Source organism: Myxine glutinosa, chromosome 14, assembly GCF_964187855.1.
Source record: "Myxine glutinosa chromosome 14, kmMyxGlut1.1, whole genome shotgun sequence".
Taxonomy (NCBI): Eukaryota; Metazoa; Chordata; class Myxini; order Myxiniformes; family Myxinidae; genus Myxine; species Myxine glutinosa.
Window position 1 is genome coordinate 12,148,737 of NC_136274.1, and position 26,447 is coordinate 12,175,183.

Genomic DNA, 26,447 nt, shown 5'->3' on the forward strand with positions numbered 1-26,447 from the left:
CTTTATTTACACATCGTAACCCACAACTTCCAAGTGAAAAACAAATTCTACACATTTCAGAAAATTAATTACAAATATTAGAATAGAATATCTTGGTTGGATAGGTGTCCACCCCACCTTAAATAGCAATTGTAAATGAGCTCAGGTGTAACCAATCACCTTTAAAATCACACACTGAGTTAAGCGGCCTCCACCTGTGTGAAATTGTAGTGATTCTAGTTATTTCAGAATAAAATCAGCTGTTGCTGCAGGTTTCCTCTGCTGGGTCGTGCATTTCACAGCAAAGATTCAACCATGCGCACCAAGGAGCTTTCAAAAGATCTCCAGGATAAAGTTGTGGAAAGTCACAGATCAAGGGATGGGTATGAAATATTTCAAAGGCCTTGAATATCCCTCGGAGCACAGTCAAGCCAATCATTAAGAAGTGGAAGGTGTACGGTACCACCAAGACCCTGCCTAGATCAGGCCGTCCCTCCACACTGGATGATTAAGCAAGGAGGAGACTGATCAGAGAGGCCACCAAGAGGCCAATGGCAACTTTGAAAGAGCTACAGGCCTTTATGGTAAAGACTGGTCACTGTGTGCATGTGACAACAATATCCCAAGCACTCCACAAGTCTGGCCTGTACGGTAGGGTGGCAAGAAGGAAGCTATTACTCAAACAGCCCACCTTGAATCCCATTTGAGGTATGAAACTGGAGCAATGCGACTGTGTCACCAATATGCCTATGCATAGTCCCACAACGGGTAGATGCCCTCGTTCACTGTCCTAAAAACATACAAGTTTGATTTAAATCCCTTCAGCTGTTCTCAAGTATCACATTTTCACCAGAAACCAGGTTTCACATCGATCGGTGAAGCAGTTTCAGAGAAGGGATTTTTTTAAATATCGGCTTTCAAGCTAATATGACTGCCATACCACGTGACATATGACCTTTAAAAATGTACACTCTGCATATGTATGGGTTGCGGATCACGTTTGTGAAGTTTCGTGTTGATCGGATAAGGTTCGTTTTTCTATCCAAAATGGCTGCCAAACCACATGACCTACAACATCATCATTTTCAAAGTATATACAACAGTGGTGTTAGATGATATTTGTAAAAGTTTGCATCAATAGGGTAAGTGGTTTCAGAGATATAATTATTTTATATTTTCCTTCAAATGATAATTTCCTTCAATATATGGCTGCCACACCATGTGACCAATGATGTTTTCCTGATCATCCTTTAGTCGCAATGCCAAGTCAATGACACGTAAAGTTTCGAGTCAATCGATTTGGTGATTTTGGAGAAGATGTTTTTTTTTTTTTTTTTTTAGGGTAAATCCAATATGGCTGCCAAACCATGTGACCTATGATGTAATATATTTTCAATATTTCAACATGATGTAATATAAATGGTTCATGCCAAATGGGTCAATACAAATGGATCATGTGCATGCAATTTCAGATTTTTAGGATGACGAATTCAACATTTTTGTCTGGGATACCACTTCAACGATGATGTCATCATTATCATGCTTTTGTTCCCCATTGTGAGTACGTACTTGACAATGTGGCAAGTTTGAAATTTTTCCATTCAACGGTTTCCGAGAAATAAAATTTTGCATTATTTATTTATTTACTTTATTTTTTTTTGTATACTGAATCGAGGCTCGTGAAAGAGCTAACATTTACTTCACAAACAAATCAACCAGACAAACAAAACACACAAAAAGAGGGAGCGGAAAACAAGATGGGGAGAGAAGGGGAAGCACACAAACACAACATTTGAGAGCAGGGAGATGTGTGGAAGGGAGAGGGCTTGGGGGGAGGAGGCGTGGGAAGGGGGGGGGGGTGGAGGGAGAAGTATAAAACACAAGGACACCAAGGACTTCCAGGACAGAAGTTGGTATTTCAAAAAAGTGGAATTGGGGTGAAATTAGCGGGGGTAGAAAAGATCAAGGTTTTGGATGGGGGAAGATAAGAGATGGTGGTGAACAGCAGTTTTAAAGACCTGGAGGGTGGAGTGGGATTGAAGAGAGTGAGGGAGTTTGTTCCAGAGGCGGGAGAAAAGAGGAATGAAGGAGTGAAGGTGAGCAGAGAGTCTTGATTTTGGCAGTTTGACCATAAGAGGGTTGCAGGCAGATCTTGTGCGACCTGTAGGAATATTTGCGGGACAGAGCCCAGAGAGAGCTGGGGGGGGCAAGGCCAGAGAGGAGTCGGTAGAAGATGGAAAGACCACCAACCTGCCTGCGGTGAGTGAGTGAGAGGCCCTTGGAGTTAGCTTCATCGCGGGAGATTCCAATGATTCTGAATGCTTTGGTTTCAACAGCGTGAAGACGAGCTAGGTGTGAGGCAGGAGCACCAGCCCAGAGGGGAGAGCAGTATTCCATTGAGCTGCGGATGAAAGCCTTGTATGTGGTGAGGAGCTCAGGTGTGCCAAGGAAGGACTTTGCACGACGGAGGATGCCCAGTCGGCGACTGGCTTTGGAGGCCAGATTTGAAATGTGGTTTTCCCAGGAAAGATCATGGCAGATAGTGAGACCCAAAAGCTTGAGTGACAGAACTTCTTGGAGAGGATTATTCAGAAAGTGGATGGGAGGGTTGTCCAGTCGGTCTTTTCGGAGAGACATCGTAAGAGTGTGAGATTTGTCAGGATTGAAAGACATGTTCCACTTGTTTGCCCAGTCTGTGATTTTGTCCAGGTCTGCAGAGAGTGAGGAGGCAGCAGACTGCTGATCTGAGGGATGAAGAATGGAGCGACAGAGAGTAGAGTCATCAGCAAAGAGATACAGAGGATTTTCAAGAGAGTCAGAGAGATCATTGATGAAGACCAGAAAAAGCACAGGGCCCAGAACACTGCCTTGTGGAACTCCAGCCTGAACAGGAAGAGGAGATGAGAGAAACCCATTCAGGGCCACACGTTGACTACGACTAGAGAGGAAGTCCGCCAGCCATGCGTGGAGATTTCCATTTGGACATTTGAATTTAATCATTTGATATTTGAATTTAATCCAAGATTGCTGCCATACCACATGACCTATGGCGTCATAACTATCAGAAAAACATTCTGCATGGGTGTCACTCCTACCCTGAAAGTTTCGTCTCAATTGGACATGTGGTTGCTGAGAAAAACGAGGTACAGCCCATACGGACGGACGGACAACCCGAAACACATAATGCCTCTGGCCACCTTCGGGGGCCTTGGCATAAACGTTATAGGTCACGTGGGTCACGTGGTATTGCCGCCATCTTGGAAAAACCGAAAAACTTTGCACCTCTATATCTCCGAAAGTGCTGCATAGAAAAAATTGAGATATGGCTCATTGTAAAGAACTCTCCATGGGGAATAAAATATGTTAATGATGATGTCATAGGTGTCTCCATTATGACGTCATCATTCGACAAGTACAAAACTTCATCCGATCAAGATGAAATTTGTTGAGCGTCATCACGGGATAAATTGGTGGAGAAAAAAAAATGATGACTTCATCGGTCATGTGGTTCGGCGGCCATCCTGAAAAACCGACAAAATTTGCACGTCTATATCTTCGAAAGCGCTGCATAGAAAAAATTGAGACATGGCTCATTGTAAAGAACTCTCCATGTGGAATAACATATGTTAATGATGATGTCATAGGTTCCTCCATTATGACGTCATAAATCATTTGACAAGTCCAAAACTTCATCCGATCAAGATGAAATTTCTAGAGCATCATCTAGGGGAAATTGGTGGAGAAAAAAATAACGATGACGTCAACGGTCACGTGGTTAGGTCGCCATATTTGTTTTCACACAAAAGCCTTAAAAACCACTGAAAACTCATCCTGGAGAGCGTCTGCATTCTCTGATTGCTCTTTCTAGTTTGATATATTGGTGCTTTTCAGATGGCTTGGAAGTTTGATCTTCTTCCATTTGTTGAAGGTCCAGGTGTCTTGTCTGTTGGGAAGTAGCATCCGGCTGCTCTGATTAAAAGGTTTCAGCTGATCAGGCATTGGATCTGCAGCTCCTGCTTTATTTTGTTGTAGAGCATCCGTGATGCATGTTGGATGGCCTCCAAGGTAGTTTGGCGGGTTGCAGTTTCTTCCATGAAATGATGCGGGGGAATCACTGCTAAGATTGGATGCTGGTGCAAAATAGTTGGACTACAAGGCAGCCTGCAATAATGTCCTGCCGTTTTTATATACAGCATTTGATACTGTGCCAAACTGCAAAATAGTCTCTGGAACACCAATCTACCAATAACTCATGCTCGTTCCGTTTCTCTTGGGTGTGGATTTGCAAGTCTTTTTCATTTTTTGCACACAAGTGGTAAGTTTGTTGACTGCCTCGATGGCCAAGTGAGTTGATGAGGAACTATCTGATTTCTTGTAAAATCAAACATTGGCCTCCAGTCCGATCGTTGCTGTGCAACTGTTTTTTTTTTGTTTGTTTTTTTTAATCAGCTAGTAACTCAAGATGTTGTATCACCATGCCATTTCTATGTTACACTGTGTGTACACACATACATACATATATACACTACATGACCAAAAGTATACGGACACCCCTTCTAATTGGTCGATTCGGCTGTTTCAGCCACAACCATTGCTGACAGGTATATATAATCAAGCACACAGCCATACAATCTCCATAGACAAACATTGGCAGTAGAATGGGCCGTACTGAAGAGCTCAGTGACTGTCAATGTGGCACCGTCATAGGATGCCACCTTTCCAACAAGTCAGTTCGTCAAATTTCTGCCCTGCTAGAGCTGCCTTGGTCAACTGTAAGTGCTGTTATTGTGAAGTGGAAATGTCTAGGAGCAACAACAGCTCAGCCACGAAGTGGTAGGCCCCACAAGCTCACAGAATGGGACCGCCGAGTGCTGGAGCGCGTAAAAATCGTCTGTCCTCGGTTGCCACACTCACTACCGAGTTCCAAACTGCCTCTGGAAGCAACGTCAGCACAACAACTGTTTGTCGGAAGCTTCAAGAAATGGGTTTCCATGGCCGAGCAGCCACGCACAAGCCTAAGATCACCATGCGCAATGCCAAGCATCGGCTGGAGTGGTGTAAAGCTCGCCGCCATTGGACTCTGGAGCAGTGGAAACGCATTCTCTGGAGTGATGAATCACGCTTCACCATCTGGCAGTCCAACGGACGAATCTGGGTTTGGCGGATGCCAGGAGAACACTACCGCCTGAATGCATAGTGCCAACTGTAAAGTTTGGTGGAGGAGGAATAATGGTCTGGGGCTGTTTTTCATGGTTCGGGCTCGGCCCCTTAGTTCCAGAGAAGGGAAATCTTAACGCTACAGCATACAATGACAATCTAGATGATTGTGTGCTTCCAACTTTGTGGCAACAGTTTGGGGAAGGCCCTTTCCTGTTTCAGCATGACAATGGCCATGTGCACAAAGCGAGATCCATACAGAAATGTTTTTTTGAGATCGGTGTGGAAGAACTTCAATGGCCTGCACAGAGCCCTGACCTCAACCCCATCGAACACCTTTGGGATGAATTGGAACGCCGACAGCGAGCCAGGCCTAATCGCCCAACATGTATTCCCAACCTCACGAATGCTTTTGGGGCTGAATGGAAGCAAATCCCCACAGCAATGTTCCAACATCTTGTGGAAAACATTCCCATAAGAGTGGAGGCTGTTATAGCAGCAATGGGGGGACCAACTCCATATTAATGCCCATGATTTTGGAATGAGATGTTCGATGTTCGGGTGTCCACATACTTTTGGTCAGGTAGTATATATAATGAGGTTTGCAATTGAGATACAATTAGGTGCAGTTTTCTGCAGTATGTTGCAGCATTTACATCATCCTTTAAATGCTCATATAATGCTTTAAGAATAGCCAATAAAGTTCAATATCTGATTAGATCTGCGAGGAAGGGAAAGATGAAAAAACCATGTGTGTGTGTGTTTCTAAAGCACTCAACTTTGTCACGCAAGTTTGTGGAGGTCATGTCAAAGTACAACACAACGCAGTCAAACTACAGAGAGCGCTGCAAGAACCGTATCCAGCGGCAGCTAGAAATCAGTAAGCTATGTTATAACCTGCTCCACACAACCGGGCAGCGTAGACAACTACATCCCATGGACAACCACACATGGATAATCACTCAACATAGATGACATTGTGGACAATACCACATCAGAGACAACCACACATCCTGCAAAACCTCAGGATGGTCAATCACACTGATGATTACATGTCATAAACAATATAATTTACAGAAAATCACATGTAGAATATGACAATTGTACGTTTGAAAAAACAGCTGTCATAGACAACTACACATCATGCACGACTACACAGTAAAATCTACACCAACTGATCACTATGCACCACCAATCATAGATTATATACATATATATATATATATATATATATATATATACTGTATATATATATATATATATATATATACATATATATATATATATATATATATATATAACAGCTGCGTAGCTTTTTATGGTTGCTTTATGCAGCTGCTTTTGCATGAGGTTTAATTGGAAGAGCATGGGGTTTAATTTCATGAAATCCTAGCCACCTGGGGTAATTGATTCGGTGAGAGCTGATTGTTTACTCAAGAGCTGATCGGTTGGACGAAAACGTGATTGGGTAGGTTAATATATATATATATAATGTACATACACACACATTCCTTCCATACATACATACATACATATCTAAAATTAAAATGCGTTAAATCAGACTTAACCCACAACTTCCAAATGAAAAATAAATTCTTCAAATTTCAGAAGGTGAATTAAAAATACAAAACTAGTATATCTTGGTTGGACAAGTATCCACCCCCCTTATAATAGCAATTGTAAATTAGCTCAGGTGTGACCAATCACCTTCAAAATCACACAACAATTGAATTGGCCTCCACCTGTGTTAAATTGTCGTGAATAAAATCAGCTGTTCCTGTAGGTTTCCTTTGCTTGGTTGTGCATTCACAGCAAAGACTCAACCATGAGCACGAATAAGCTTTCAAAAGACCTCCGGGATAAAGTTGTGGAAAGGCACAGGTCAGCGCGATCTTATATCGCCATAATTCGGAACGCCTCCACAGGAATTAAAATCGTTTGGTACATTGCGGGATTCTAATCTCCTGCTTCAACATGCTCGCCATTAGTTGAGCCCTTGTTGCTACAATATTCTAATTTTGTATTTTTAATTAGTTTGCTGAAATTTGTAGAATTTATTTTTCACTTGGAAGTTGTAGGTTACGATGTGTAAATAAAGGTGGAAAAAGTCTGATTTCATGCAATTTAATTCCAGGATATGAGGTAACAAAAAGTGAAAATTTTGAAAGGGGGTGTAGACTTTATATAGGTATTGGATATATAAATATATCTTACTATAATTCAGCAAATGTCCGTCCGTCCGTCCGTTCCCAGGTACCGCAAAAACGGCTGAACCGATCGCAACGATATTTTGGGTGGGTAATCCTGGGACCCCCTGGAGTAAAATAGGCTATATTGTTTTTCCAATTTTCCCAAGTTTTCCAATTTTCCAAGTTTTCCAATTTTCCAGTTTTTCCAAACACAATGGAATAATATTTACCGATATGAACAGTGATGTGGCTTTTGTTGAAATTCTACGTACCAGGAGAGAGTAGATCGACTCCTGACAAACTCTTCCTATATAAACGTGCGGCTCCGAAGTAACACGGCAGCGTGTGCAAAGCGACTGAGAAACAAGTGTAGCAGCCGCTTCAGTATTACAGATTCGGCGCGCACTCTTCACGCATAAACGTGCGACTGAGAAAGACGTGTAGCGGCCGCTTCCGTTTTGCAGAATTCAATCTTTTTTCAAAATTGGCACCATGTACTGTTTAGATTTTGATAATTTGCGTGTGATATGATTCAACGGATGTTCATATGAATCGTTTAAAATAAAAAAAGCCTTCAATTTCTGATATTTTGCCTTTTCATTTGGGCTTCCCAATTGAAGCCCGGCCCATAGGGCGGGTACCGTTGCTAGTATTTAAAATCCATTCTCCAAACTACAGCAACAGCATGATGACATCATCATTTTGCACTATATTACATCTTTAAGGTGTCGCAGCATGAATGAAGCTTTATTGGCAATGGTTTAAAATGCCAGAAGCAGAGAAAATAGCAGAGCTGCAGATATGTTTCTTCCCCTTATTAGCGCTCATCTTTACAGTAGAGTATAATGCTCAAAATTGTCTGCTTGAGCTGAACTTCCTTTCAGAATAATAGATGGTAAAGCCCCCTAACCATGTATTGTAAAGAGTTTCTTTAAAAAAAACCCATTAAAACAACTGGAGACGATAGTGTTCTGCGAGAATACGCAAGAAAGGAGCCGGTCAAATAAAATTCTACCTCCTTATTACTGGAGTTTTGATGTATTTAAGATACGTGGAATCCAATGATAAAAAACAAAGCCAAAATCTTCTGAAAAAAATAAAATACACCACTCCTGATGCCTTTTACAGTTTACACCACTTATATATCACATTCAATTACCCTCTCAGGTTAATGAAGTTTCGGCTTTATACCTGAGACCATGGTATGGCCTCAGTCCATGCAAAAGGCTCAAGGATTTTTTGTTATCTTTGGTCGGTCAGATTATAGAGGGGCCGAAACTATACCTATGGGGGTGGGGGACGATTTCACCCACTATATTTCACCCCCTCCCACCGTAGCTATGGACCTGGGCAGTGGGCACTCAGAGTGCATACCTCTGCCAGGATGAACCGTTTACATTTTGTACCCCTCTGATAAAAAATACAGTAAAATCTAATCAGTTTGTTCTTGACACCTGCCCAACTCATCCACCAAGTTTCATCCAAATCCATCTATAACTTTTGAATGGGATTGTTATATTATCGTTTTTGGCCGTATTTCTCAATTGTGAAGAATCACTTATAAAATTATCGTGTCCAGATTGAGATCTTCACCAAAATTTAATCTTTTCTTCCTTGTCACACACCCACAATGTCCACCAAGTTTCGTCTGAATCCATCCATAACTTTTTTAGATATCCTACTCACAAACAAACAAACAGACAAACAGGGGTGAAAACATAACCTCTGTCCACCTTCGTCGGCATATGTAATTACTGCAATGATTTCCACCACCTACAGCAACACTTTGACGTCACTGCCACGTTGCGCTATACTGCGACTCGGCGTTCCACCGGCATGTGCATGTTTGGGAGGCATGGTGGATGTTGCGTTTCTATTTCCTCTGTCGTTTTTGACTTGCCAATAATGAGTGATGAAACCATTCCGGTGGCTGATGGGGGCTTGTAGGGTTGGGCACCTCCTACCTGCATGTGCTCCTTGTGAATGTCTGCAGCTGTGGTGGAAGTGATTGGAAGGTCGGGTTTGAAACAGAAACAGAGCTTACTATGTGCCAATAGCTTGCTATAGGTGAAGGCGCAGAAGGTTGTTTAAAAAAAAGTATATACTGTATATATATATATATATATATATATATATATATATATATATATATATATATATATACAGTGGAACCTTGACTTACGAGTTTAATTCGTTCTGTGACCGAGCTCGTAACTCAATTTGCTCGTTTCTCAAATCAAATTTCCCCATTAAAATGCATTGAAATGCTATTAATCCGTTCCAGCCCGCCAAAAACCACACCAATTTTTTTTTAAATATACAGTATATATAAAAATATCTCGCGCTTTATATTTCACCTGTATGCAGCATACAAGTTGGCAGGATGGCCTGGACTGGAGGTACGCACACTTGACTCTAAACTGTCCAGCCTGGGTTTGAATCCCGACCCAGCTATAACCTGTCATGGGTGAATCACAGGCAGGGTGATTCATCAATGTGTGTACCGCTAAACTGGGCGCCCCGTTTGCGTCCCATTAGTTGTTGGATGTTAAGGATCTCACCGTGTTTTCCACAAAGAGAAGGCGAGCTATCGCCGGCACTCTGAACAAGTTGTGGCCTGGCATGCTCTTCTCCTCTGCCGTTATATACGTCCTCCTCGGCATCTTTTTCCAGAAGAGCCCTGTCTCGTCACAGTTGAAGATTTGCTGGGGGATGTATCGTTCGGCTTCTATCAGTTCGGCAAAAGTTATAATAAAATCTTCAGCTGCCTTCACATCCGAGCTTGCTGCCTCACCATGCCTGACGACGGAGTGAATGCCGGTCCTCTTCTTAAAATTATCAAACCATCCCCGACTGGCTTTGAATGACTCTTCCGATGCCTCGTCCGTTGATGTTCCCGCCGCCTGCTGCACCAAATCCCCGTAAATGTCTCGGGCCTTCTCACACATGATGTTCTCGGTCACGGTATCTCCTGCGAGCTGCTTCTCCGTCAACCACACAAACAACAACTTCTCCATCTCTTCATGGACAGAGGTCCGGAGCTTTGAAATAATCGTAACGCCCTTGGCTGGCGTTATAGCCTTTATCGACTCCTTCTGCTTCAAAATCGTACATATCGTAGAAGTACTACGATCGTACTGCCTCGCCAAGTCGACAACACGCACACCTCGCTCATGTTTTTCGACGATTGCGTGTTTTATATCCAAGCACATCATCCTCTTCTTCTTCTCAGTACTGCCCTTGGCACTCAATTTCTTAGGACCCATGGTTAAAACTAAGAAATTTTCCAAAATAACCAAAATGCGAAAACAAAGCAGCAGCGATATACGGCAGAGATGCTTGCACGGCAAGATAACCACGTGACCGGAACCCACCTGGTGGCGGGTGGCGTAAGCTCGTAACTCAGATCTCGCCTCGCATCTCAAAGCAATAAACAGCCCGAGCGACGGCTCGTATCTCGGAAAACTCGTAAGTTGGTGCACTCGTAAGTCAAGGTTTCACTGTATATATATATATATATATATATATATATATATATATATATATATATATATATACACACACACACACACACATACACGACCAGTCCAAAGTTTTAGAACACCTCAATTTTTCCAGTTTTTATTGAAATTTATGCAGTTTAATGTCTCAATGTACTCTGAAATTAAGCATAGAACAAATAAGCAATTGGAGATAAAAAAGAAATCATAGAATCATTTTGTTTCACCAAATTTAATTAAAATTTTTGACTCGGCAAAGTAGCCACCTTTTGCAGATATAACGGCCGAACACACTCGTGGCATTCTTTCTACAATGGAAATCAAATATTGTTCGGGAAGTTCTTCCCAACACTGTTGCAGAAGTTCCCACAAATGTGTTGCACTTATAGGTTGCTTTGCTTTCACCCTTCTGTCCAGTTAATCCCAAACCAGCTCGATAGGGTTTAAGTCTGGAGACTGTGCTGGCCATTCCATGATTTGAAGCCTACCGTCTTGTTCTTTTCCTCGAAGGTAGTTTTGACATAGCCTGGAGGTGTGTTTAGGGTCATTATCTTGCTGTAGTATGAACCCCTGACCAACCAGGCGTATACCCGAGGGCATTGCATGGCTCTGCAAAATGCTATGGTAGCCCTTTTGGTTCAGGGTGCCAGTCACTCTGTGCAAGTCGCCGACTCTGGATCCAGCAAAAGAGCCCCAGACCATCACGCTTCCTCCTCCATGTTTGACAGTTGGTGTTACACACTGAGGAACCATCCTTTTGCCTACTCGACGGCGTACAAAAACCCTGCGTAATGAACCAAAGATTTCAAATTTTGATTCATCGGTCCATAAGACCTTCTTCCAGTCTTCAGTAGTCCACTGGCGGTGCTTCATGGCCCAGGCAAGCCTCTTTTTCTTATTTTGCCATCTTAGCAATGGCTTTCTTACTGCCACTCGACCTGTCAAACCTGCAGCTCGAAGTCTTCTCTTCACAGTTGAAACTGAGACATGCTTACTTCGACCAGTGTTAAGCTGTGCTTGAAGCTGTTGTCCTGTGAGCCGCCTATCACGCAAGCTGTTGACTCTCAGAAACTTGTCTTCTGATTCTGTTGTGGCTTTGGGTCTGCCAGACTTCTTCCTGTCAGAGTTTCCTCCACTTTCCAATATACTACTTCCTGCAGTGCAATATTGTCTAAATAATGCTTCAGAGGGTGTAATAACAGTCTGTTCCAATACTGCTTTTATACAGACAGGGGGATTGTAATCAAATAATCAGCAGAGGTTGGGACACCTGTAGGAATTGTTTGCATCAATTTTCAAGGCTTAATTTACTTACATTGCTGCAGAACAGCTGTAAGTTGTTAACCCATTACTTGTTCCCTGAAGAAGGCCCTTTTTTACAATATAACTGTGCAATTTCCATTATTTTTCCGTTTTTGTTAACCTAAACTTTTTTTTTTAACCTCGAGCAGTTTACTGCTTACCTTTGTACCACTTCAGGTTATTCACTGGATATTAAACTGCGTAAATTTCAATAAAAACTGGAAAAATTGAGGTGTTCTAAAACTTTTGACTGGTAGTGTATATATATATATAGATATATATATATATATACTGTATATACAGTATATACTTTTTTTTTAAACAACCTGCTGCGCTTTCACCTATAGCAAGCTATTGGCACATAGTAAGCTATGTTTCTGTTTCAAACCCGACCTTCCAATCACTTCCACCACAGCTGCAGACATTCACAAGGAGCACATGCAGGAGGTTCCCAACCCTACAAGCCCCCATCAGCCACCGGAATGGTTTCATCACTTATTATTGCCAAGTCAAAAACAACAGAGGAGATAGAAACGCAACATCCACCGTGCTTCCCAAACATGCACATGCTGGTGGAACGTCGAGTCGCAGTATAGTCGCAGTATATATATACAATCACGTGAAAAAGTAAGGACACCCCATGTAAAGTTTTGACTTTTTCAACATATTTCAACATACAGTTATTTGATCTTCATTTCAACAATATTGACAGATAAAGGTGATAAAATATAACAAATATCATGAAACATTTACATTTTGTAGTCCATTGTATAATTTAAATAAACATAAATGCAAATTTCGCATGTGGAAAAAGTAAGTACACCCCTACATTTATCACTACTTCAAATACCTAAAATTAGAATCAGGTGCACCAGCTCAGGTGCAAATGATTAGAACATCGTTAGAGAGGATCTTGGAGGAACCTGTCTTATTTAAACCTCAGACATTTAGTTTGGTTTTCTCTTTGTTGTTGAAGTGTGCGGCGTCACCATGCCTAGATCAAAAGAGGTCTCTGAGGCCTTCAGAAAGAAGGTTATAGATGCCTACGAGTCTGGGAAGGGATTAAAAAAGATATCCAAACAATTTGAAATCAATCATTCGACTGTCCGGAAGATCATCTACAAGTGGAGAAGATTCCAAACAACTGCCAACTTGTTCAGGCCAGGCCGCCCCAGCAAGTTCAGCCCAAGAGCAGCCCGCAAGATGCTGAAAGAAGTCTCGAAGAACCCCAGAATGTCATCACGGGACCCACAGGTAGCTTTTGCCACTGTTGATGTCAAAGTGCACAAGTCTGCCATTAGAAAGAGGCTGCACAAATTTGATCTACATGGGAGGTGTGCCAGGAGGAACCCTTTGCTGTCCAGAAAGAACATCAGGGCAAGACTAAAGTTTGCCAATGAACACCTTGGCAAAGACAAGCACTTCTGGAACAATGTGCTCTGGACAGATGAGTCAAATGTAGAGCTATTTGGCCACAGTACCAGAAGACATGTTTGGCGAAAACCAAGGACAGCATTTGACCACAAGAACCTGATACCAACTGTAAAGCGTGGTGGTGGAAATATTATGGTTTGGGGCAGCTTTGCTGCATCAGGGCCTGGGCAGCTCACCATCATAGAATCCACTATGAATTCTTCATTGTACCAGAGGGTGCTTGAGGATAATGTGAGGCCATCTGTCGGAAAGTTGAAGCTCAACCGAAGGTGGACCTTGCAACATGACAATGACCCTAATCATACCAGTAAATCCACCAAGGAATGGCTGAAAAGAAAGAAATGGAGGGTTCTGGAATGGCCAAGTCAAAGCCTGGATCTAAATCCCATCGAGATGTTGTGGGGGGATTTGAAACGAGCTGTGCATTGAAGAAACCCCTCAAACATCGCACAGCTGAAAGAATTCTGCATGGAGGAGTGGGAAAAAATTTCTCCCAGTCGATGTCAGAGACTGGTAGACAGTTATAAGAAATGCCTACTTGAGGTTGTTTCTGCCAAAGGGGGCAATACCACCTATTCGAGCCAAGGGTGTACTTACTTTTTCCACATGCGAAATTTGCATTTATGTTTATTTAAATTATACAATGGACTACAAAATGTAAATGTTTCATGATATTGTTATATTATATCACCTTTATCTATCAATATTGTTGAAATGAAGATCAAATAGCTTTATGTTGAAATATGTTGAAAAAGTCAAAACTTTACATGGGGTGTACTTACTTTTTCACGTGACTGTATATAAATGTCCAAGACTTGAGGAACATTTGAAATGTTTGTTGATGTGAATTATTTTTTTTTGTGCTTGAGTGCTGATATATTTTACGTTCACAGCTGGAAAGGCAACCACAAGCGAAGAACTGGAGCACATGCTGGAAACTGGAAACCCAACGATTTTCACATCTGGTGTATGTCCCTCACGTTTATGTATGCACAACGAATCACTGTTTCGGCATGCACAACGAATCACTCTTTCGTCATGCACAAAGAATCACTGTTTCGGCATGCACAAAGAATCACTGTTTGGGCATGCAAAATAATCATTGTTTCGGCATGCACAACGAATCACTGTTTCGGCATGCACAACGAATCACTGTTTCGGCATGCACAAAGAATCACTGTTCCGGCATGCACAAAGAATCACTGTTTCGGCAGCACAAAGAATCACTGTTTCGGCATGCACAACGAATCACTGTTTCGGCATGCACAACGAATCACTGTTTCGGCATGCACAACGAATCACTGTTTCGGCATGCACAACGAATCACTGTTTCGGCATGCACAACGAATCACTGTTTCAGCATGCACAACAAATCACTGTTTCGGCATGCACAACGAATCACTGTTTCGGCAGCACAAAGAATCACTGTTTCGGCATGCACAAAGAATCACTGTTTTGGCATGCACAACGAATCACTGTTTTTGGCATGCACAACGAATCACTGTTTTGGCATGCACAACGAATCACTGTTTCGGCATGCACAACGAATCACTGTTTCAGCAGCACAAAGAATCACTGTTTCGGCATGCACAAAGAATCACTGTTTCGGCATGCACAGCGAATCACTGTTTCGGCAGCACAAAGAATCACTGTTTCAGCATGCACAAAGAATCACTGTTTCGGCATGCACAACGAATCACTGTTTCGGCATGCACATCGAATCACTGTTTAGGCATGCACAAAGAATCACTGTTTCGGCATGCACAAAGAATCACTGTTTCGGCATGCACAAATAATCACTGTTTCGGTAGCACAAAGAATCACTGGTTCGGCATGCACAACGAATCACTGTTTCGGCATGCACAACGAATCACTGTTTCGGCATGCACAACGAATCACTGTTTCGGCATTCACAACGAATCACTGTTTCGGCATGCACAACGAATCACTGTTTCGGCGTGCATAAAGAATCACTGTTTCGGCATGCACAAATAATCACTGTTTCGGCAACACAAAGAATCACTGTTTCGGCATGCACAAATAATCACTGTTTCAGTACGCACAAAGAATCACTGTTTCGGCATGCGCAACGAATCACTGTTTCGGCATGCACAATGAATCACTGTTTCGGCATGCACAACGAATCATTGTTTCGGCATGCACAAAGAATCACTGTTTCAGCATGCACAACGAATCACTGTTTCGGCATACACAACGAATCACTGTTTCGGCATGCACAATGAATCACTGTTTCGGCATGTACAACGAATCACTGTTTCGGCAGCACACAGAATCACTGTTTCGGCATGCAAAACGAATCCCTGTCTCGGCATGCACAAAGAATCACTGTTTCGGCATGCACAAAGAATCACTGTTTCGGCATGCACAAAGAATCACTGTTTCAGCAGCACAAAGAATCACTGTTTCGGCATGCACAAAGAATCACTGTTTCGGCATGCACAAAGAATCACTGTTTCGGCATGAACAAAGAATCACTATTTTGGCATGCACAAAGAATCACTGTTTCGGCATGCACAATGAATCACTGTTTCGGCAGCACAACGAATCACTGTTTCGGCAGCACAACGAATCACTGTTTCGGCATGCACAAAGAATCACTGTTTCGGCAGCACAACGAATCACTGTTTCGGCATGCACAAAGAATCACTGTTTCGGCATGCACAAAGAATCACTGTTTCGGCATGCACAAAGAATCACTGTTTTGGCATGCACAAAGAATCACTGTTTCGGCAGCACAAAAAATCACTGTTTTGGCATGCACAAAGAATCACTGTTTCGGCATGCACAAAGAATCACTGTTTTGGCAGCACAAAGAATCACTGTTTCAGCATGCACAAATAATCACTGTTTCGGCATGCACAAAGAATCACTGTTTCGGCAGCACAAAGAATCACTGTTTCGGCATGCACAATGAATCATTGTTTCGGCATGCACAAAGAATCACTGTTTCGGCAGCACAAAGCATCACTGTTTCGGCATGCACAAATAATCACTGTTTCGGCAGCACAAATAATCACTGTTTCGGCATGCACAACGAATCACTGTTTCGGCAGCACAAAGAATCACTCTTTCGGCATGCACAAAGAATCACTGTTTCGGCAGCACAAAGAATCACTGTTTCGTCATGCACAACGTATCACTGTTTCGGCAGCACAAAGAATCACTGTTTCGGCATGCACAACGAATCACTGTTTCGGCAGCACAAAGAATCACTGTTTCGGCATGCACAACGAATCACTGTTTCGGCAGCACAAAGAATCACTGTTTCGGCATGCACAAAGAATCACTGTTTCGGCAGCACAAAGAATCACTGTTTCGTCATGCACAACGTATCACTGTTTCGGCAGCACAAAGAATCACTTTCGGCATGCACAACGAATCACTGTTTCGGCATGCACAAATAATCACTGTTTCGGCAGCACAAAGAATCACTGTTTCTGCATGCACAACGAATCACTGTTTTGGCATGCACAACTAATCACTGTTTCGGCAGCACAAAGAATCACTGTTTCGGCAGCACAAATCATCACTTTTTAGGCAGCACAAAGAATCACTGTTTCGGCAGCACAAAGAATCACTGTTTCGGCAGCACAAAGAATCACTGTTTCGGCAGTACAAAGGATCACTGTTTCGGCAGCACAAAGAATCACTGTTTCAGCAGCACAAAGGATCACTGTTTCGGCAGCACAAAGAATCACTGTTTCGGCAGCACAAAGAATCACTGTTTCGGCAGCACAAAGAATCACTGTTTCGGCAGCACAAAGAATCACTTTTTAGGCAGCACAAAGAATCACTTTTTAGGCAGCACAAAGAATCACTGTTTCAGCAGCACAAAGGATCACTGTTTCGGCAGCACAAAGAATCACTTTTTAGGCAGCACAAAGAATCACTTTTTAGGCAGCACAAAGAATCACTGTTTCGGCAGCACAAAGAATCACTGTTTCGGCAGCACAAAGAATCACTTTTTAGGCAGCACAAAGGATCACTGTTTCGGCAGCACAAAGAATCACTGTTTCGGCAGCACAAAGAATCACTTTTTAGGCAGCACAAAGAATCACTGTTTCGGCAGCACAAAGAATCACTTTTTAGGCAGCACAAAGGATCACTGTTTCGGCAGCACAAAGAATCACTTTTTAGGCAGCACAAAGGATCACTGTTTCGGCAGCACAAAGAATCACTTTTTAGGCATGCATCACCTTTCTTAAATTTGGCCCTTTATTTTTATTCACAATCAACAACGTGTCCACATGTGGCCCTCTATAATGGAGTAGTGTGTTTTTATGAGCATCAAAGTATTTGCCCCAATTAATACTGTGGCTGTCATTCCCATATATTTGAATTTCTTCCCAGAAGACTGATTTATTGGAAAGGAAATGTGAAATGTCATGTGGTGCACTCTGAGTTCCTTTTTCATTGTAAGTGCAAAGTCATAAGAATATAACCGATTAGGTCAATCCAACACCAGCCCGACTACGGCTGTTGGCGCATTAACTCGACCTCTTTGGTTGTGACTCAGAAAGTACTTCTCGGTAGGTGCAGCAGATATCGGTCTCACTCATGATTGACTGGAGCTGACCAATCAGCATCGGCTGTGCACATTGTGGCGGTCCCATGGTTTATGGCAACCTGTGATGGCTGTCGGTTGCTTCAAGGAATAAAAGGTGTTCAGATGTCCTCACAAGTATCAACAAAGGATGACATTTTTTGCTATTGTCCTGTCACTCAATTCAGTCGATGTTACCTGCGGTGGTACAGGATAATTTACAAGATGTGCAGAACAATATACACGTTGTTTGGAGTGTGTGAGCAGTAATTTGTTTTGTCGATATCATGCATGTTCCACAAACAGATCATCATGGATTCACAGATTAGCAAGCAGGCCTTTGATGAGATCGAGTGTCGACACAAGGATATCATAAAGCTTGAGAACAGCATCAGAGAGCTGCACGACATGTTTCTGGACATGGCCATGCTAGTGGAGAGTCAGGTAAAAAGAAAACCTTGAGAATTCTGTTTCACCTGTACAAGCACCTTGTGGCCTGTGTAAAGCAATGTCTAATTGTCATACCCGGTAATTTGAGTCTGTCCGTGTTTGTTTGACTTCTTTGCACTTCTGACTCACGAGACTGAATGATTTGAAAACTGGTGGTTGGAGCTCGGGGGTTTCCTGGAAGGTTTTAGTCGATGTGTCTTCGGGGTGTTTTGGGTCTTCAGGGTGTTTTGGGTCTTCGGGGTGTTTTGGGTCTTTGGGGTGTTTTGGGTCTTCGGGGTGTTTTGGGTCTTCGGGGTGTTTTGGGTCTTCGGGGTGTTTTGGGTCTTTGGGGTGTTTTGGGTCTTCGGGGTGTTTTGGGTCTTCGGGGTGTTTTGGGTCTTCGGGGTGTTTTGGGTCTTCGGGATGTTTTGGGTCTTCGGGGTGTTTTGGGTCTTCGGGGTGTTTTGGGTCTTCGGGGTGTTTTGGGTTTTCGGGGTGTTTTGGGTCTTCGGGGTGTTTTGGGTCTTCGGGTGTTTTGGGTCTTCGGGGTGTTTTGGGTCCTCGGGGTGTTTTGGGTCCTCGGGGTGTTTTGGGTCCTCGGGGTGTTTTGGGTCCTCTGGGTCCTCGGGGTGTTTTGGGTCCTCGGGTTGTTTTGGGTCTTCGGGGTGTTTTGGGTCTTTGGGGTGTTTTGGGTCTTCGGGGTGTTTTGGTCTTCGGGGTGTTTTGGGTCTTCGGGGTGTTTTGGGTCTTCGGGGTGTTTTGGGTATTCGGGGTGTTTTGGGTATTCGGGGTGTTTTGGGTATTCGGGGTGTTTTGGGTATTCGGGGTGTTTTGGGTCTTAGGGGTGTTTTGGGTCTTCGGGGTGTTTTTGGTCTTCGGGGTGTTTTGGGTCTTAGGGGTGTTTTGGGTCTTAGGGGTGTTTTGGGTCTTCGGGGTGTTTTGGGTATTCGGGGTGTTTTGGGTCTTCGGGGTGTTTTGGGTCTTCGGGGTGTTTTTGGTCTTCGGGGTGTTTTGGGTCTTCGGGGTGTTTTGGGTATTCGGGGTGTTTTGGGTATTCGGGGTGTTTTGGGTATTCGGGGTGTTTTGGGTATTCGGGGTGTTTTGGGTATTCGGGGTGTTTTGGGTCTTTGGGGTGTTTTGGGTATTCGGGGTGTTTTGGGTATTCGGGGTGTTTTGGGTATTCGGGGTGTTTTGGGTATTCGGGGTGTTTTGGGTCTTTGGGGTGTTTTGGGTCTTTGGGGTGTTTTGGGTCTTCGGGGTGTTTTGGGTATTCGGGGTGTTTTGGGTCTTCGGGGTGTTTTGGGTCTTCGGGGTGTTTTGGGTCTTCGGGGTGTTTTGGGTCTTCGGGGTGTTTTGGGTCTTCGGGGTGTTTTGGGTCTTCGGGGTGTTTTGGGTCTTCGGGGTGTTTTGGGTCTTCGGGGTGTTTTGGGTCTTCGGGGTGTTTTGGGTCTACGGGGTGTTTTTGGTCTTTGGGGTGTTTTTGGGGACTTTGGGTCTTGGGTCTTCTTTGGTGTGGGGGAGGGGAACGGGGAGGAGGGGAGGAGAGGAGAGGGGGGGAAGGGGAGGAGGGAAGGATGGGGAGAGGGGGAGAGGAGGAGAGGGGAGGGGGAGGCAGGAGAGACAGGGGAGTGGCTCACGTTTCTGAGTGAATGTGGCTCACGTTTCTGAGTTAAGTGTGAGGCCGAGCAGGAAGAAGAAGAAGCCGTACTACGAACTTCGTACACTTCAGGAATTGTTTGATTTATTTGTATTCAAATGTCTGGTGATTGTTTTGTATTTATTTTGCGAATGTGTACTTGTATATATAACTGTCATTTATTTAAAAAGGCTTCGGCACTATCGAGCGATTTGTTTGTTTTTTTTAACTCCAAAAAACTATTTTTATTTTTTTTATTTTTTTTTGCCTAAAACACGCCCGGGCACTCACTGATGAACCTCTGAAAGTTTGATGAAGATCCGTTCAGCCATCTCTGAATAAAACGCGGACACACACACAGACAACTCGCGTTTATATATATAATAAATCAGGATTTAAATTTAATTCAAAAATTGATCCAGACGTCTATTCTCTTTGAAACATTCAAACCGACAGAGGTAGTTATTTATCACAGCATCTGTAGAATTTTCACCCTTTTACTCAACTCCGTTTCGCTGTTATTTGGAGCAAAAAGTCAACTGAGCTTTATCGATATTTAGATTATCGGATTTCACTTTTGTTTTGAACTACTGTTATATTGTAAGCAGTGGGGAACGTATGATACTGGTTTACTGCTTACTTTATTTTACTGCTTTACTGTTAACTGTTTACTGCTTAATTTATTATTTCTTACATTGTTATCTCTTACATTGTCATCATTGTGATTAATTCTGCCCCTTTAAATACCTTCATATTTTGTTCTTCTTCTTCAAAGAAAAACTTAAAACGAAGGTCCAAATAAATCACAATTAGTATTTACGAGCCAGAGTGTGGAGGGGGGTTCAAAGCATGGAAAGAGCTGAGGATGCAACACCAGAAAGGAGGAAGTAGGAGGCAGGGAGGCGGTAGAAGTAGAGGCAGGGAGGCGGTAGAAGGCAGGTGGGCGGTAGAAGGCAGGGGGCGGTAGAAGGCCGGGGGGCGGTAGGAGGCAGGGGGGCAGTAGAAGGCAGGGGGGCGGTAGAAGTAGAGGCAGGGAGGCGGTAGAAGTAGAGGCAGGGAGGCGGTAGAAGTAGAGGCAGGGAGGCGGTAGAAGGCAGGTGGGCGGTAGAAGGCAGGGGGCGGTAGAAGTAGAGGCAGGGAGGCGGTAGAGGTAGAGGCAGGGAGGCGGTAGAAGGCAGGTGGGCGGTAGAAGGCAGGGAGGCGGTAGAAGTAGAGGCAGGGAGGCGGTAGAAGTAGAGGCAGGGAGGCGGTAGAAGGCAGGTGGGCGGTAGAAGGCAGGGGGCGGTAGAAGTAGAGGCAGGGAGGCGGTAGAAGTAGAGGCAGGGAGGCGGTAGAAGGCAGGTGGGCGGTAGAAGGCAGGGAGGCGGTAGAAGTAGAGGCAGGGAGGCGGTAGAAGTAGAGGCAGGGAGGCGGTAGAAGGCAGGGAGGCGGTAGAAGTAGAGGCAGGGAGGCGGTAGAAGTAGAGGCAGGGAGGCGGTAGAAGGCAGGTGGGCGGTAGAAGGCGGGGGCGGTAGAAGTAGAGGCAGGGAGGCGGTAGAAGTAGAGGCAGGGAGGCGGTAGAAGGCAGGTGGGCGGTAGAAGGCAGGGAGGCGGTAGAAGTAGAGGCAGGGAGGCGGTAGAAGTAGAGGCAGGGAGGCGGTAGAAGGCAGGTGGGCGGTAGAAGGCAGGGAGGCGGTAGAAGTAGAGGCAGGGAGGCGGTAGAAGTAGAGGCAGGGAGGCGGTAGAAGGCAGGTGGGCGGTAGAAGGCAGGGGGCGGTAGAAGGCCGGGGGGCGGTAGGAGGCAGGGGGGCAGTAGAAGGCAGGGGGGCGGTAGAGGGCAGGTGGGCGGTAGCAGGCAGGGGGGCGGTAGAAGGCCGGGGGGCGGTAGGAGGCAGGGGGGCAGTAGAAGGCAGGGGGGCGGTAGAAGGCAGGTGGGCAGTAGAAGGCAGGTGGGCGGTAGAAGGCAGGGGGCGGTAGAAGGCCGGGGGGCGGTAGGAGGCAGGGGGGCAGTAGAAGGCAGGGGGGCGGTAGAGGGCAGGTGGGCGGTAGCAGGCAGGGGGGCGGTAGAAGGCAGGTGGGCGGTAGAAGGCAGGGGGGCGGTAGAAGGCAGGGGGCGGTAGAAGGCAGGGGGGGCGGTAGAAGGCAGGGGGGCGGGAGAAGACTGTTGCATAATAATCTCAATGAGTTAATTGTATTAGGTTTTGGTATGATGAGTTGCAACCGATACTGGAGTACAACAAACCTGTACTATGTGGCCACGTTATCTCCTGGGTATAAAACCTATATTCTGTGGCCACCCTATCTCAAAGGTACAATATTTTACTCTAGTTTTAAGAGCAGGTGTTTCATTTAACTACCTTAGCATGATCTTTCTGAACAGTTCAAGATCTCTCAAAACCATAACAACATCACCTGTAATTACACCATCACAATGAAAATAAAAGTCAACGATTTACCAACGAATATAAATACAAACAATGTCTGCCAACATGCCAGAGGCTCATGAATGCTGTTGTACTGTCAGGGTGAAATGATCGAACGGGTTGAGTACAACGTGGTACATTCAGTTGATTACGTCGAAAGGGCAGTAACCGACACCAAGAAGGCTGTGAAGTATCGCAGCAAAGCCCGTCGGGTAAGATGCCTTACAAATCCTCGACTTGCCTCACCAGAATGATACTCAAAACGCTTGAATTTTTACCACATTTTGTGTGTGTTTGTGTTTTTGTGTTTTTTTTTTTTTTAGAGCCGACACTGAGTCTGGAAGGTCAGCGGTTCAAACCCCAACCAAATCATACTAAAGGCCCATGCAACTCTTTAGCTAAAAGAGCCTTTAAAATTATATACAGTATGTATATGTATATGTTTGTGCATATATACATATATAGCGTCTTTGGGCTTCTTGAAAAGCGCTATATAAAATAAATGTATTATTATTATTATTATTATTATTATTATTATTATAATAATTATTATTATATATATATATAAATATATATATAAATATATATATATATATATATATATATATATATATATATATATATATATATATACATGTACATACACACATACATACATACATATACACAAAGATATATACATATTGTCGCATGACTCCCCCTTGGTTAATACCGGGGAAATCACGGATAGCAATCGAGCGTTACTTCGAGGTGTTGTTCAATAGCGCATTTTATATCTAGCGTGGGAGGAAGAGAGAGAAGAAGAAGCTGGAAGCTTTTAACTGACGCGATCCGCCGAGCAGTCTTCAAGCCTGTGGAAATTAAACTCACACGAAAATGGCTTTAGAATACAACAACAACAACAACAACAACATCAACAGGCATTTTAAGGCCATTTTCCCTGCTAGAGCGGGGTTAGCCTTGCGGTCCCCATGACAATCTTCTCCATTTTGCCCTATTTTCTGCATCTCTCCTTGTTAACCCCCTTCCCCACATTTCTTCTTCCACCACCTTTAGCTAAGTCTTTCTCGGTCTTCCCCGTCCTCTACTTCCTTCTACATTCATTTCCATCACTCTTCTCAACCAGTCACTTTCATCCTTCCTCAACACATGACCAAACCATCTCAACCTGTTTATCTTCACAGCATCCATCACAGGCTCTATTCCCAGCATCTTTTGCAAGTCATCATTTGTCTTCCTCTTTCTCTCAACGATACTCCGCACATCCATCGAACCATTCGCATTTCCACCCTTTCCAGCCTTCGTTGCTGCTCTACATTCATTACCCATGTCTCGCTCCCATAAATCATGACACTTCTCAAACATGCAGCATACACTTTTCTCTTCAGCTTCAACGACACTCCCCTCCTCATCAGCACACCACCCGGTTCCCGAAACTTCTTCCATGCACGTCTCACTCTAGCAACCGTTGCTGAGTCTGATCCACCTTCTCCATTCAGCATGTCTCCTAGATAACAAAATGTTTTCACACCTTCCTGCTTCATGCCGTCTCCAAGATCCAACTCAACATTTCCTCCATCTGCAGCTCCCTCTGTGCACAGCTTACATTTGAATGTAGCTGCCACACTGGTTAATGACCCTCTCAGACCACTACATTTTTGATGAACCCACTCAGCGCACATTGTACATTGAATGGAGTTGACTACGACACCCTTCCTGCACACAGCACACGGTCACTTCCCAGTTCTTCCCACCTCACCATATGCTTTACCACTTGCCATCACCTTCGTTTTTCTGATATTCACCTTCAGACCTTTTGTCTCCATACATTCCTTCCACTTGTTCATCTTCTCCTTCAGTCCATCCATACTTTCCGCAATCAACACCAGATCATCTGCATACAACAACTCCCACGGTAAACCCTCCTTTACGTTCTGAGCCAGCACTTCCATCACAGCTACAAATAGTAGTGGACTTCGTACCGACCCCTGATGCACTCCCACCTTCACCTCAAACTCACCACTGTTCCCGTCCTTCGTCCTTACAGCTGTGCGTGCTCTTTTGTACATTGCCATCACGACTCTGATCAACCATTCCTCCACTCCTAACTTCCTCAATGCCCATATCACTACTTCACGTGGAACCCTATCGAATGCTTTCTCCAGATCAACAAACCCAAAAAACAACTTCTTCCTCTTCTCCATTTACTTCTCCTGCAACTGCCTTGCAATAAAAAGCGCGTCTGTCGTTCCTCTTCCTGGCATAAATCCAAACTGCATTTCGTCGATCTTCACCTTCTTCCTTATCCTCCTCTCCAACACCCTTTCCAATACCTTCATTCCATGCTCCAATAACTTTATCGCTCGGTACGAGCCACACTCCAGAGGGTCACCTTTCCCCTTGTATAGAGGGACGAGGGTACTCAGTTCCCAACCCAATGGAATGCGGCCTTCTTTCACCACCAGATTACAGATCTCTGTCATTCTCTTCACACCCCAATTTCCCGCTGCCTTCAACATATCTCCCACAACTCCCGTCGGCCCTCCCCCTTTTCTACTCTTCATTGCTTTTTTTTTCTTTCTTTTTTTAATATACAGGCCCGAGGCTCGTGAAAGAGCTAACATTTATCACACAAAAAAAATCAAACAGACACACAAAACATATAATAAGGGGAGTGGTAGACAAGATGGGGAGAGAAGGGAAAGCACACAATCACAACATTTGAGAGCAGGGACATCGGGAGATCTGTGGGAGGGAGTGGGCTTGGGGTGAGGAGGTGTGGGAAGGGGGGGGGGGGGGGGGGGAGAAGTATAAAACACAAGGACACTGCAAGGACTTACAGGAAAGAAGTTTGTGTTTAAAAAGAAAAAAGTGGATCTGGGGTGAATTAGCGGGGGTAGAAAAGATCAAGGTTTTGGATGGGGGAAGATAAGAGATGGTGGTGAATAGCTGTTTTAAAGACCTGGAGGGAGGAGTGGGATTGAAGAGAGTGAGGGAGTTTGTTCCAGAGGTGGGAGAAAAGGGGAATAAAGGAGTGAAGGTGAGCAGAGAGTCTTGATTTTGGCAGTTTAACCATAAGAGGGTTGCAGGCAGATCTTCTGCGACCTGTAGGAGTATTTGGGGGACAGAGCACAGACAGGGCTGGGGGGGGGGGGGGCTAGGCCAGAGAGGAGTCTGTCGAAGAGAGAAAGACCACCAACCTGCCTGCAGTGAGTGAGTGAAAGGCCCTCAGAGTTTTGGGGCTTCGGGGTCTTTTGGGTCTTCGCTTTTGGTTCTTCAGTGTCTTTTGGGTCTTTGCGGCCATTTGGGTCTTCGGGGTCTTTTTGAGCCTCAGGACCTTCAAGGGTATTTTGGGTCTTGAAGGGTATTTTGGGTCTTTCAGGGTATTTTGGGTCTTTAAGGGTATTTTGGGTCTTCAGGGGTGTTGGTGGTCTTAAGTGTCGTGGGGGACTTAAAGGGTCGTCAAAGGTCTGAGGGGTCTCAGCAGTCTAAACGTAATTAAGAGGGTTAATATATATATATATATATATATATATATATATATATATATATATATATATATATATATATATATATATATATATATATATATATATATATATATATATATATATATATATATATATATATATATATATTTATGTGGAAGGCTCCAGGCACAGACTATGTCGTCCTCATCGAGGCCAGGCCAAATAAAAGAGCTGCATTGATAGAAAAGTAAAGAAGGAGAGAATAGTCTAAGAGTTTTTGAGAAAGCAGAGAATCTGCTTTTTGAAAAGGGGAAGATCATAAGTGTTTGGAAAGACATGTGTAGGTAAAGAATTCCAGAGTTTGGCATGGAAGGGAAGAAACACA

At 44.0% G+C, this 26,447-nt stretch overlaps 1 protein-coding gene across 1 annotated transcript in view; it reads left to right on the forward strand.

The window, feature by feature from the left end:
- Positions 1-26,447, forward strand: part of LOC137439210 (syntaxin-1A) — a 72,004-nt gene that overhangs the window by 28,788 nt on the left and 16,769 nt on the right. The window contains exons 6-9 of the mRNA XM_078767941.1: positions 5,908-6,016; positions 14,455-14,528; positions 18,432-18,569; positions 22,694-22,804. Coding sequence (XP_078624067.1) covers positions 5,908-6,016; positions 14,455-14,528; positions 18,432-18,569; positions 22,694-22,804 — 432 coding nt within the window. The remainder of the gene's footprint in view (positions 1-5,907; positions 6,017-14,454; positions 14,529-18,431; positions 18,570-22,693; positions 22,805-26,447) is intronic.